The 15039-nt window shown below is 36.5% G+C and overlaps 1 protein-coding gene across 1 annotated transcript in view; it reads left to right on the top strand.

Annotated features, from left to right (window-relative positions):
• LOC150091476 (uncharacterized) overlaps window positions 1-15039 on the top strand; it is a 274324-nt gene that overhangs the window by 130181 nt on the left and 129104 nt on the right. Inside the window, exon 11 of the mRNA XM_090368574.1 lies at window positions 7758-7888. Coding sequence (XP_090224700.1) covers window positions 7758-7888 — 131 coding nt within the window. The remainder of the gene's footprint in view (window positions 1-7757; window positions 7889-15039) is intronic.

Here is a 15039-nt window from a genome sequence, read left to right as displayed (position 1 = left end):
ATTTTAGGTGCCAAAATAGCATTCAAAGGTAGAACCCTTTTGTGCTCATTTTTCCCCTGACTGGATTTTCTGTCTGGGGAAAAATTCTAACTATTGAAAAAATATATATATGGAAAGAATTATAAAAATAACAGACTTATGAGTGGTTGCTGCAAATTGAACGATATATTTACAAGCACGAACTTGCATAACTAAGTTTATATTAATGCTGTCACTGTAAATAAGATGAGCAGGGATAAAGGGACTATAACTAGTCCGTGTATACTTAAGCGTTAACGTGCTGCACTGGATAAGAGTGAATGTGATGGTGTATGCCATAGCACGTGATCAGTGATGTTGAGGAAGATGAATCATGCATTCTTGGAAATGACTCACAAATCAGTCGCTCAGCTATTGTATTCAGTTGCTGACGTTAACATTGTCCACACGTACATCTTACCTCAGTTCTTTACTTGCTCTTTTGTTTTATCTTTACTGTTTTTTGTATTATTTTATTTTGTGTTTTTATTTATTTTTTTGTGGTTTTGGGTTTTACCGTGTCGATGGAACAAAAACTGAACTCGCTTTTTCTCATTGATTAGGGAGAAAGTTTTAAAAAGATCACTCTTGATATAGGGGTGGCAAAACAAACCGTTTCCGATTGGAAAAAAAAATAGGAAAGCAATCAAACTTTTGTGCAAAAATGGTGACCAAAGACAGCTTAGGAAATAGAGCTACCATTAAGCAGGCAAAAAATTAAAATTTGGATGAGGCCTTATACATTTGGTTTCAACAAGAGCAAGGGGTCCCTCTTTCAGGCCCAATCCTTCAATCAAGGGCTTTTGGCCCTAAAAAAAAGTTAGGAGGTGACCTGTCTTTTACTGCGAGTTTGGGGTGGTTATCAAGGTGGAAGGAGCATCGTGGAATCTGACAGCTCGGAATTACAGGTGAAAGTCTTTCTGGTGATTGCGTTGCAAGCAAAGAATTTAAAGTACAGTTTGGCTCAAGTTTATTAGTGAAGAAAGTTTAGTTCCATCCCAAATTTTTAATGCTGACGAGACTGGTTTATTTTTCAAAATGTTACCCAAAAAAAACACTTGCCTCAAAACTTGACTCTTCAGCTAAAGGACATAAATCGAGTAAGGAAAGATTGACATTGCTTTTGTGCAATAATACATCCGGGAATTTAAAGTTACCACTGTTAGTCATAGGAAAATTTGCTAAGCCCCGCACTCTTAAAAATGTAAACTTAAATGCCCTCCCAGCTAAGTACATGTCACAAAAATCAGCTTGTATAGCTCAGATCTTTTTAAAGATTGGTTTTTCATCTCATTTGTTCCCTTAGTTAAAAAATATTTAAGGGATCAAGGACTAGAAGAAAAAGCAGTTTTATTCATTGATAATGCTCCAATTCATTCAGCAGAAGAACAACTGAGATCTGGCAACATCTTTGTAAAATTTTTGCCACCCAATATTACTGCACTTACAGCATATGGATCAAGGAGTTATAGAGGCTGTGAAGTGACAGTACAGAAAGAAGTTGATAATCTCACTGTTAGAACAACAAGAGCTGGTTGAAGAAAAATCAAAATTTATGGACCTTCTTAAAAATATCAACATAAAGACAGTCATTTATTTTTCTGCTGCAGCTTGGGACGAAACTGACAAGACTACCCTTATCAAATGTTGGAGAAAACTTTGGCCTGATGTTCCAATTTCTTCGGATCCTGATGATGACAAGGATGATAATGATTTTGTACAGTATTTCAACATTTAGGGGGTTGTTCAGGTGTAACAAATGAAGACTTTGCCCCATGGATAATGTGTGATAATGATCTAGAACATCAGATCCTCACTGAGGAAGACATTGTGCAAGCATGCTCATCATCATCACTGCAAGCTAATGAAGATGACAACTCCAATGATGAAGTGTGTGAGGAAACAACTGGCACGAGTCACACTGAAGCAACCAGAATGATAGAGAAGCTACTGATTTATTTCAAGAGACAGGATGACACATCAGCTCTTGAAGCATCTGTGAGATCGTGTGGCCCGAAAGCAAGTTTACAAATTAAAGCAAAAAAACATTGAGGATTATTTCAAGTAGACTTCTCGAAAATAGTTATTTGTTTTGTGTTGTAATATTTTTGTGTTTAATTTTGTATAATATTCTACATTAAAACTTTATTGCTTTGTACAGTATTTTGTTTACTTACCATATTCTTTTACTTTTTATAATTTTTACATTTAATATAACAACCAGTTTAGTTAATTTTGTGCCGACCGGGCTAGCCGGGTGGGTAAAGTACCTGCCTGGCCACCCAAAGGTCGCGGGTTCGAATCCCGCCTCTTGCTTGGATCAAAGTACTGCAAAAACATTGGGAGGTGCATTTTGGCCACAGAAGCCAATGCGCCAACAACTACCCAAAAAAAAAAAGTTAATTTTGTTATTTAGTAACTTTAAATAAAAACTGGTAGGTTAAAGATAGCTTCCAGTTAATTCGGACTTTCACTAATCTGGACCAAGTGCAGTCCCATCAAGTCTGGATTGACAAGATTCTACTGTAGAGATAAATGGCTTGGAGCAGCGGGCAGAAAATAATTGGTTAGGGTCTGGCAGTACACATAGAAACTTGACTGCAAGAGAAACAGATTCTGAAGGATTCCTGATATTAAGGTGAATTGGAGATGTCAATAGGAAATAGAGTATGTATTTAGTTTTAGATAGATTTACCTAAAGACCAAATGAAGGTATGCAATACAGTCTTCATGGGACCTTGTGAAGTGGGTGAATGGGCACTTCCATTAGTCTTCCATTACTCTGGCTTTGCCTCATCCTAGCCTTAAAGCTGAGATGGGGTAAAGGCAGAAAGAAATTGTAAGAACCAAGTTGTGGGGAGAGATCACATATTAAGGGGTATAAGGTAGAGAAGAATAAGGCCGAGAGGATCACCTTGGTGTATCTCCCAGGCAGGTGGAAGCTTGTAGGAGAAAATTAGTTTTCTCCTACAAGCTTCCACAGCTTATGTGCAGAAACACAAAAGACACGTTGTAATAAAAGTGAGTGAATAGCCACCATATAAAATGGACTGATTATTTTAAGGAAAAAACAGTGATGATGTTGATATTTACTCTTCTGTACTGCACGTATATTACACAGCAAGTCATAATGGATGGAGAATGGTCTGTAGATGAATGTGCCTACTGAAAACCTGCAGCAGTATCTTTCCCAGTAGCTTCATTATTATTATGAATCAGATCAGAATGGGTTTGAAGTCACCTGGATTAACTGAGTTTGATTACTTAAGGACTGGACATTTCCAGTCAAAGAAAATAAGCACCTTAGCAAGAGCTCAATAAGTTAAAGAAGATGCGTAATATAAAAAGTTCCTAATTTTAATTCAACAATTCAGAGTGCCGGCAGACCCTAAGGCAGAATGGTGAGAGAGGGAATTGATTAGACTTGAATGAGAGATTGACAGAGTAGATGCATGTGTTGGTAATTGGTGGCACCAAAAACCAGATCACCAAGTTGTTCCAAATCTGATGAGGTTGACCCAGGGCTCAAGTTGTTGAAATTCTTTGGGTTTGATGTGGGCTTGTTGGAGAAGATCATCAATCATGTTAGACCTTGTGAGAGATGTAGTTGGAAAGGGCTTGAGACTTAGCAATATCAAATTGCAGATTTTTGTATAATTATTTTTTTTTTGTGAGAATTGTTAGCCTTAGCAGTTGCAGCTGGTGAGCTGAAACCAGGCCAGCAAATCAGCCAAAATCAAGGTGACAGGTGATCCACCTGTCTACCTTCTTCCCAGATGATCCTGGGAAGAAGGTAGACAGATATTTGATAAGGTCTTGATTAAAGAATGAATTTGTGGTAGCAAATTTGCTGAGGTTATCCTTGAATAGTTCCCTGCATTACTACTGAAAGGAAGCCATGCAGATCAGTTTTATCTAATTTTTCACTTAGAATTCTATAGATGTTTCAAAAGTTACATGTCTATGCCACATCAAGTTTATAAATTATAGCATTGGGACCTTACTTCCTGATTTTCCCTTGTGTCTAACACATAACTAACACATGTTAGTTCTAATAAAGGCAGTGAAAGTCTATAGTAAAAATTGTTGATCTGATCCAGTTTACGACTGGAGCTAAGCTTTGTTGTGGCGATGAGCTTAAAGGAAAATTCAGAGGAGGTTAGCATTATCTGTATTAGTGCCTCCCACAGAACTGTTTCCAGAAATGTGAATGAATTCAACCTACTGCAGTGGTCTACCCAGTCACCAGATCTCAGTTCAATTAAGCGTCTGTGGGATGGGGTGGAACTAGGGCTTACAATACTGAGATTCCGGGATCCCGGTCATTTTTTTGAGGTATTCAAATCCTGGTACTGATACAAAAATACTGCTTTTTCGGTACTAATTTAAAAAATAATTATCATGATTTATTCACATAAAGGTTATAGAATCGACAACAATAAATCATTAATACTGCTGAATTTGCAAATGAGGGATTGTTATACACAGTACAAATGCAATGGAAACCTGAAAACGTCATGAAACTGTAAGGCATAAAATCTTACAAATATATTTCTCTTAGTAAGTAGAGTGCGTGTGTGTGTGTGTGGAAGTAAAGCACTTAAGGAATGACGAAAACATCATTATGGAATATTTCCATTAGTGGCAGTAGGCCTGGTATGCAATTAGGGAATATGGTGAACAGTGATATGGCAGGTGCGGAAGGATTAAAATTAAAAGCTTCTGAACAATAGTTTAATCCCTCTATTACACCGCTACTTGAGGAAGGCGCCTCTGTAGCCAGGTGGGAAGGAGCAGCAGTGTGTAGCACACGCTTCTTGATTAGACTGGGGTTCGAGCCCGTCACCACCAAATACGGAGGATGCAGAAAGGTCAGGGAATGACCACTGCATATCCCAGAGCAATATGGCCTTAGTTGCTAATGCTCCTAAAAACCAAATAACAAACAAACAAGCTACTTGAGGATGCGACACTTAGTGCATTTTGGGAAAGGATGTCGGTATGGAGCAGTTCAAAGGTATTGTGAACAGGTGATCTTGAGGTAAAAGATGAAAGCATTTTGTTGTGTGGAAAAATATTCTGTTTTTCTCACCAAAGAAACAAGAGTGAGTTTAAAGAATAACACTGTGTTTGAGTCAGGTTTAAATTACTTTTTTATACACAAGCTTATGTGCAAACCCCAGAAGGGTTTGCACATAAGCTTGAGTATAAAAAGTAGTACAAGGGGTGATTGTAACTTGCAATCAATTCAATAAATAAATAAACAAGAAGGAAATAAATAAGGTGCTCGCACCAAAAGAGGAGTTTGTGGTGGTTGTTCAGAGGGGTTGCAGACTTCCAGTGGTAGTTCTGGGTTCAGTTCTGAACCTGTTCCTGTGCTAGAAGTTAATCTGGAAGTTGAATAACAAGCCAGTCAGATAGTGCCCTGACTTCTACTACTGCTGTGGTAATTTACTTCAGTATTAACAGAGAACTGTTCTTGAAATCCTGAAATAAGACAGTACTGGAAGAGCTATACAGCAGAGATGCAGAGTCCAACTAAGGAGAGAGAGAGAGAGAGAGAGAGAGGGAGAGAGAGAGAGAGAGAGAGAGAGAGAGAGAGAGAGAGAGAGAGAGAGAGAGAGAGAGAGAGATCCCGCACAAAGGAATCTCACCATGAAAGAGAAGGAAGGTAAGTCTCCTGAACTGTGTTGTTTTGGAAACGGTACTTAGATAAGGTGGGAGATTATTTTAGAGTAAAGTTGAATTTGAAGAAACACGAGAAATAAGGAAATGTTTAGTATTGAGTTGGTTTATTGGCTGAAGTTGTAAAGAAAATTGATATTGCTAAATTAAGAGAGATTACATGGAATTGTTAGCATTAAGTTAGTGACTTATGGATTGCTGTTGTGAAGAGAATTGATTTTGGTGTTTAAGAGAAATATGAGGAAGTGATTAAGATTGAATTAGTTTAGTGTTTGAAGCTGTAGAGAGAGAGTTGAGATTGTTAATTGAGAGAAATTTTATGGAAATGTTAGCATGTATTAACAGATTAAATGAGAAAAATGAATAGATTAGATGTAAACAAACACCAGTTATGTATTGTAAGTAGATTTGTATGATAAATGACTTTTGTTTTATATTTGCGTCATTGCTCTTGAGAAACTGACAGCTCACATATAATATATATACCATATATAATATATATACTCATGTGTTGGGGAGGGGGGTATCCCTCAGCTCCTGGAAATTCTCATTTTTTAACGCAGTCAGTTAGCTTGTGGGGCTTAATGCTTGAGGGGAGCTGCTGTACAAATATCATAACAATGGCCACTGACGGCAATACTAAGGTACAGGGAAATAAAAATTAATAAATAAATAAATAACCCCCCCCCCCCCCTCACCACAACTTATATTTGGTTTCCTCACCAAGCTTAACTGTCAGTCCTTTCTTTCGTTAATACGGATATAGTGCCATAAAAAGTCAAAAAGGAAATAAGATTTTTTGAAGATGAGGGAATAAGGAGGGGGGTTAAATTGCAACTCGTCTATGACTATCTCAGTACAAAGCACCAACCAGCACAGAATCCAAACAGATGTTTTCTGCCGCTAATTAAATATGTACCAAAATTAGATCCAGTTTAAACAATAATACTATCGAGTTTCTTAAAAGCTCACTTTATTCGGACTGGTAGTGTGGATGCTTATTTTTTTGTTTTTAGAATAACTGTATGTTTAATAATTTTTGCTAGAATATTTATTTTTGTAATAATAGTTTGATTTAAAACATGAATTCAAGTATTTACTTGTTTTTTCCTTAATTTATTGTACCTAATTATCATCAAAATTTATTGCAAAAAATGTTTTTTTTTTTTTGGAATGCCAGTGTCCCGGTTTCATAAATTAAAAATACTGAAATACCGATATCCCGGTTTCATAAATTAAAAATACTGAAATACCGGTATTAAGATTTTGACTGGTATTGTGAGCCCTAGGTGGAACGAGCTCTTTGGAGTTGAGATCCCAACCATTGAACTTGTAACTCCAGTGGGAAGCAGTTAAGTCAGTATGGACCTGGTTTCCATGGCATTCATTCAGCTTATTCTTTTGGCAGCTTGTTGAGTCCATGCCACAGTGAATTCAAGCTGTTCAGGGTTAAAGGGAACCTACTTGCTATTAAGTTCTTAATAAAGTTCCTAACTTTATTAGTTCTTAATAAAGTAGTCACTCAGTGTGTGGCCATTCCAGAATATAAATAGAAATGTATTATTTTTAAATTTGATTTGAGATGGATATCACAAGGTAATACTATTAAGTTAATTTTAAATGAATACATTATCATAAGTTTTAAATACATTTAAAATTCTTATTTAATAATTAAAAAATAAAATTTAATAAATTAAATTCTCATTAAATGCTGTCATTGGCCTGGGGTTTGGGTTCTGAGAATTTCTGTTTGGAATGGTGTTATTTTAAGGAATTATTGAGTATTTTTATTCCAAGGGTAAACAGAAATTCTCCAATTCTGGGCTGATCACAGAATTTGGTAAGGAATTTAGAAATGCTAATTTTAATTTAGAAATTAGGACTGTTTTGGTTAGAACTCATAAAAATTTAATCCTGAATGCCAATAAATCTAATCTAGAACTTATGTGAAATATGTATTTTCTTTAAAACTTACTTTTTATTATTTTATGCTGTGTAATATTCCCTCTTATTATAACAGTATGATTATTATACTTAATTTGAACATTCTATAGGAAGAAGTGACTAATCTTCATTCAGAATTGAAATGCTATGAAATGTCACATAAACATGGATTTCTTCCTAGTGGGCCATTTGGTGACATTGATGAATCTGTTACTCAACTGGGTCTGAAAAGAAAAATGGAGTATGAGTTTTCTCTTTGATACTATTTTTTAGAATTTTACTTCATTAGTACTTGACTAACAATTATTTTCAATCAATGTTTTTTACTTCAATTATACAGCTGATGCTTGTTAACTTGACAAAACTGCAAAAATTCAGTAGGCACTGATATGTAGTTTTACCATTAAAAAATTTTAACTATTTTTTTAAAAAAATTTCAGCTTTATAACTACAAAACTGTATTATACTGAATCAAAAATATGAACTTTTAGACATTATTAGGATTATAGGGGTATTTTAGTGCAGTAGTAAAATTAAATCAAATTTCATATACCTTCCGTATGTTCCATTTCAATCATGGAAAGACTTTCTGCACTCATTGAAGACCAAGTATTTGGCACTAAGGCACCAAGGTGCCAAGTATTTGGCACTTATTCTGCAGAAATCACTAATATCTTTTTAAATTGCATAGCATCACCAAAATTAGTGAATTTGCTATACATTTAATAATTCTGAGACCTTGATAGGCATTTCAAAACTTACTGGCTTCTCATCATTTGGTGGGTAGTCTCTATATTCAACATCTGCTGAATTGTATATTGTTCAAGTGAACAGCCAAGTTGTGTATAGAAGTAAAACTTCCATTTAAAAACATAACTGTTATGTTTTACCTTTAATTGTTAGAATTGGACTGCATTTGCTCTATGCTTTGAAATAATCCTGCAATCTTATAGTATTGTACTATATATAGTTAAACAGTCTCCATCACTTTCAGTATCACAGTCAAAAAAATCCCTTTTTGTTTGCATGTCAGTGCTGTGAGATGAATCTCTTGCTTTCTGGTGTATTGCTGGTTAGGTAGATAGGTCTTCTTTTTTTTAATATTCCACATTCTAAGCTAACCTCAGTGTTTTGTTTTAGCTTGTTTTCTCCTTTATTTCTATATACCTTTCTGTTTAAATTCAGGAATTTATATTAACTTCAGCAAGAAGGAGGGATAAGTGTGGTTGTAGGAGTAAGTAATGTTTCAACAGGAGTTGCTGTGCCTCTTTATTTCCAGTCATGTTCGTGAAAACTTTATATTTAGCAATTTTCTGTTAAGATGTTAGGGATTTAAATAATAAACTTGACATGCTGATTAATATTCTTTCCTTCGTTCATTTTAATTTTATGGTTTCAGTAGACAGTTGGCTAAATGAAATTATTAATAGAGTAAAATCTCATATTACAGTGAAAATATTTTTAGTCCCAACTGACTTTGCTTATTGTTAGTGCTTTGGAAGTCATTTTCGAATGAAAATTTTGATTAAAAAAAAAAAAAAAAAAAAAATTCAGTACAACAAATTATTTTCAAAGTCCACCCAAGCCTAAGAATTTTTTAGTTAACAGTGAAAATAGAACTTTATTGGAAAATTATGGATGGTACTGCTATTACTCCAAACGGTCACTTGATGGTAAAAAAAAATTGAAAATTTTCAAAAGATGCAGAAAAGAATTCATTATCATAACCCTTTACTACATTTACCAGCTTTATGAATGTTTCCCCCCTCCCCCCTGATCCGTGTGGTACCAACGTTCTTTATTGCATTAAAGTTGAATTCTCATATTAATGCTGGGGGAAAAAACTGACATACTAATGTTCAAAAAGTAACAAGTTGTATCGATTGTACCATAGTTTTCATTGTGTGAGATTTCTGATAATGATAGCCACTGACTAAAGACTAAGCTCAAGACTGATAATAAACATGGCATTCAACTTGAAACAGTTCACTTTTCATACTTCAGTAACAGGTGAGATAACATTGATTATTCCTTAATCTTGTGAATCAAAAGTGTAGTTTAGGCCCTGGGTGCCAAGAAATTTATGACTGAGCGATACTTGTTCCTTAACTGAGATTCTTGAAAGCAATTATAGTATTACCTTTAATTTCCAGAGTTCTTTAAACCTCCTTATTTGAAAGCATGGAGAAGAGAAGAAAATGGAAGCACCACATTGCAGAAGAGGCAAGGATTAAATATAGGAGTTTGAATAATGAACTTAGAAGGGCAAAAGATGAAGCAAGAGAAAAATGGTGGTAAGAGCAATGCAGAGAACTAGAGGATATGGCAAGAAGTGGAAGAAATGGCCTAATGTATGAAAAGGTCAAGAACTTAACAAACTGGAAGAAAAAGACTAGTAGAAAGATAAAAGACAAGAATGGAAAAAATTCTATATGACAAAGAACACATAAGGAGAAGATGGAAGGAATATAAAAAAGAGCTATATGATAAAAATAAATAAACCTAAAGTCTGGCCTTCTTCATCATCTGCTGTCACAGCAGATGATGAAGAAGAGACCTTAGGGCCAAAACTAATCAGAGAAGAATTTGAAAAGGCAGTGGCCTCATTAAAAAGAGGAAGACTGCTGGAATGGATGATATACCAGCAGAAATTATAAAAGGACTTGGAGAAGAGGGAAAGAAAGAATTATTCTGGATTTGCAAGAAAATCTATGAATATGGAAGCTGGCCCAAAGACATTCTCAAATCCATAAACATCCCATTAGAAAAGAAAAAAGAAGAAAAATGCAACAAATTGTACTGACTATAGGACAATCAGTTTAATTTCCCACTCCTCAAAAATATTGCTAAAAATTCTCTCAGAACTAATTAAAGCGAAAGCAAGGGATTGTGAATTCATAAAAGAAGATCAGTTCGGGTTCAGAGAAGGCTGTGGGACCAGAGAGGCAATAGGAATATTAAGAACACTAGCAGAAAGAAGCATGGAAATAGGAAAAGATCTGGCAATCTGTTTTGTTGATCTCGAAAAGGCTTTTGACAAAGTGAATTGGTTTAAGCTGATGGAAGTCCTAGGAAAGATAGGCCTAGATAAAAGAGATCTTAAACTAATTTATTAACTTTACGTGTGACAGACAGCTGTGGTTTAGATTGATGGAGAGGAATCAGAAGTAGACATTGGTAGGGGTGTAAGGCAAGGATGTTCCATGTCCCCTTTACTGCTTAATTTATATGCAGAAGCATTGATGAAAGACTACAAAGAAGAGCAGAAAGGTGGCATTAAAATAGGAGGGGAGAAGATAAAGACAGTAAGATTTGCAGACGACCAGATGTTGATTGTTAATAATGAGGAAGAATTACAAAGCTCCTTGGATATCTTGAACAGCAAAGTAAAGGAGTACAATATGAAGATTAATAGCAAGAAAACCAAGGTAATGTTAATTTCAAAGGTGACCAGGAAGATGAATCAATGTAAAATTAGGTGGAATAATATTGGAACAGGTGGACAGATAAAGATACTTGGGAAGCATAATGACAGAAAATGGGAAAAGCCTGGAGGAAATAAAAGCAAGAATTGCAATTGGCAAAGAGGAATTTAGTAATAGAAAAGAACTATTGAGAAGAATTTTCAAGAAGAAATTAAGAAAGCAAATGGTGAAAACATTAATATGGACTGTTGTACTGTATGGCTTAGAGATGTGGCACTGGGAAGAGAGGAGATTAATGTTAGAAGCATTCGAGATGTGAGGTGGATAAGAATGGAAAGGGTGAAATGGGTGAACAAGGATGAGTAATGAGGAAGTTTTGAGGAAAGTAGGTGAAGAGAGAACGTTAGTAAAAAAACCAAGAAGAAGGCAAAATAACTTCATAGGACATGTATTGAGAAGAGAGAGCATGTTGAGGAAAGCATGCTGAGAAGAAAATGTGTGGGAAGAGAGCTGTTGGGAGAAAGAAGGAGAATTGGAATGATGGATTCGATGGGAAGAGGAAATTATGCAGGAATTAAAAGGAAGCGCAAGATAGAGAAGCATGTCATCAGTGGAGTCTGAACCAGTCTGAGTGCAGAGAACTAGAAGAAGAAGAAGAAGAAGAAGAATTTGAAAGCAGCTCCTCTTTCAAAAAGAACTTGAAGAGAGTTGGAAAGGAAAGATTCCTTTCTTTGTATGCTGAATGAGCACTGAATTATGACCTCCCCTATGAAAACTGAATGTGGCCGATGGATAAAAGGAAGGATTTATTGGACTTTGATAAAGGACAGATTGTGGGTGCTTGACGAGCTTGTGCCTCGATTTCCCAAATGGCTGAACTGGTGGGGTGTTCGAGAGCCACCGTAGTTAAAGTGTACCAGGACTGCTGTCAAAATAGTGAAACAACGACCTGGCAACAAAACTGCAAAGGTCAGCGAAAGGTTGATGTTAGAGGTGAGCGCCAGGTCCGGTGACTCGTACAAGTGAACAGGTGCAGCACTGTTGAAGAGTTGACTACCCAATGCAACATGGGCCAACCCGGAACAATATCTGGCATGACCATGCATCGGACGCTCACACGTATGGGCTATACCAGCAAACGGCTCCTATAGCATCCTCTCCTAACTAAGGTTCATCGGCATAAAAGACTCGCCTGGTGCAAAAAGCATGCAAGTTGGATTTTAGAAGACTGGAAGGTGTGCTGGTTGGATGAGTCACGTTATTTACTCCACACCATGGATGGTCGTGTATGGATTTGGAGTCAACAACATGAGGCTCTTGATCCATCATGCATGGTATCAAAAGTGCAGGCTGGTGGAGGCGGTTGTATGGTGTGGTGAATGTGGAACAACATATCACTGGTCTCCTCTATCGTCAACTGCTTGCTGACTGTGTACACCCCGCTATGTTACACTTTTTTCCGAATGGCAATGGTGTCTTCCAAGGTGACAATGCGCCGAGCCATCGGGCACTTGTTGTGCAGGAATGGTTTGAGGAACACAGTTCTGACTTCCAGCATATTGATTAGCCTCCAAACTCCCCTGATATCAATCCCATAGAGCTCTTGTGGGGGCACCTCCGTAGCCAGGTGGGCAGAAGCAGCAGTGCATAGCACACGCTTCTTGATTAGACCGGGGTTTGAGCCTGTGCCCACCAAATACGGAGGATGCGGAAAGGTCAGGAAATGACTACCGCATATCCCCAGAGCAATATGGCCTTAGTTGCTAATGCTCCTAAAAAAAACAACCAAATAATAATAATAATAAAATAGCTCTTGTGGAACACTATGGAAAGGCATATCAGGTGTCTGGATACACCAATTACCTGCATTGCTGACCGCATTACACACAGCTTGGTTGGCCATACCTCCCAAATGCTTTTGACATCTTGTTGAATCAATGCCACGTCAGATAGCTGCTGTACTGGGGACAAAAGGAGGACCTACGAAGTATTAGGTAGGCGGTCATAATTCAGTGATCACTCAGTGTATTTTATACTTTAATCACTAACACTTACTAACCTTCACTTGGTCACACCAGGCACTGCTCCTGCTTTCCCATGGCAGGGCCAGAAACCTGGCAGAAGAGACAACCATGGGGCTTAAAGCAGCCAAATGGATGTCCAATCCTTTCTAACAGTAGAGCCCATGAGCTCATCATATTGTGACAATTCATTCATCATGTTGTGAATGAATTATGAGAAATGCACCATTTCTCATAATCCATTCCTTGACAAATCAACCCATGAGTAAACTTACTCCATTTCTTATTCAGAAATGTTTAGTTTAGTTTAGAATAGAAAGAGTGACACAAAAGCATTCTGCATATGTGTTTTCGTCTTTCCATGGAATTCCCATGAAAGAGAGTTATAGCAGACTGGGATTTACTCAGTGTATTGGAATTAAAAATAGTACAAAAATTACAAAAAGTCATATATGAAAAAAGAATAATGACTAAAAAAGATGACTTGTACTTACTCTCAACATTATACACCTTCAATACCCCAATCCTACCAATAACAGTAAAAGCAGGTTACCTTTTGTGTCTTGTTTATCCATATATACCAAACCCCATAGGTTGCTATAAGTGCCAAAAACATTCACAAACAACCTGCGGGGAGACTCAATTTGCTGCAACTATAGGTCCAAGGAACATACACAAGGGGACGGTAATGCAGAATTGCCTTGCTGTGTAAATTGCAAAGGCTCTCATCCAGTATACTCCAAAGCCTGTGAGATGTGGAAACTAGGTAAAAAAAAAAAAAAAAAAAAAAATTCCAAAAGTATGAGATAGAACATAAAATTACATACGGGGAAGCAAGAAAACTATTTCTTGATACTCCAAAATATACCTGTGCAGCAGTTACCTAAAAGCATGAAACAATAGCAACACGGACAGATAATTATTCCTTCAAATATCATTTATTGAATGGGCAAAATGTCTCTTGGCAGATTGTCAGCAATCTTCTCAAAAGAGGATGTCAGATCAGGCTATTAATACTCCGAATCCAGTCCCATACACTTCTGCTCCTCCAGTAACTCAAAGTGCACAGAAACAGAAAGAACTGAATTCTGTTAAAGTAAAAAACTCTTCCCCAACACAGATGATGAAATGTGATAATACAGCCAATGAAGAATTGCTAGAAATATATGCCAAAAATGACATGGATAGAGGATGCCCCTTCTTTTCTAAAAAAAAAAAAAAAAACAGATAGATGCAAAAGTGATCGATATAAGGAAACAGCCACCAAAAAACAAACAGATCCACCTTCCACCTCCAAAATTAAATAATGGACCACATCCTACAGTAAAATTGTACAGGAACTACATAGCAATACTGATGATGTATACAAATTTATCACTCATTATAACCCAGTAGGAATATGTTTTCAAGAAGCCAACTTGACTCCTGAAGTATCTCCTTCTATTAAAAATTATAATCTGTACAGAAGAGACAGTGCTTCAACAAACACAGCTCACGGAGGTGTTGCCATTTTGGTGGAATCAAGAATTCCATCCAAACACATACTGCTATATACTCATTTAACTCTGCCATCAATCTTTCTGTCTGTTTGCTAGTATTATTTCCAACCATTTAGGATCCATGATTGATGACCTCTTTGGCAGTGACCATTACCCAATAGTCTATCAAATCCAAACGGCAACCACTTCAGAAACCGAAAGTCAAACAAAATGAAAATTTTCCAGAGCAGACTGGAATAAATATACCACTCATGTTGTATTTGATATCAGAGTCATTCAATCTCAACACATTGATGATGAACACACAACACAATCAATACTAGATACAGCCAAAGTTGCTATACTGCAATCATATGTAGGAAAACGAAAATGTACTAATCACTGGGGAAATACAGAGTACACCAGTGCAAAAAAAGGAAAAGAAAAAAAATAAACATGGAACTTGTT

The sequence above is a fragment of the Mastigoproctus giganteus genome, chromosome 1, assembly GCF_048544385.1.
Source record: "Mastigoproctus giganteus isolate SK-2022 chromosome 1, ASM4854438v1, whole genome shotgun sequence".
NCBI lineage: Eukaryota > Metazoa > Arthropoda > Arachnida > Uropygi > Thelyphonidae > Mastigoproctus > Mastigoproctus giganteus.
Note: the sequence above shows the minus strand (reverse complement) of the source record. Positions and strands in the feature narration are given on the sequence as shown.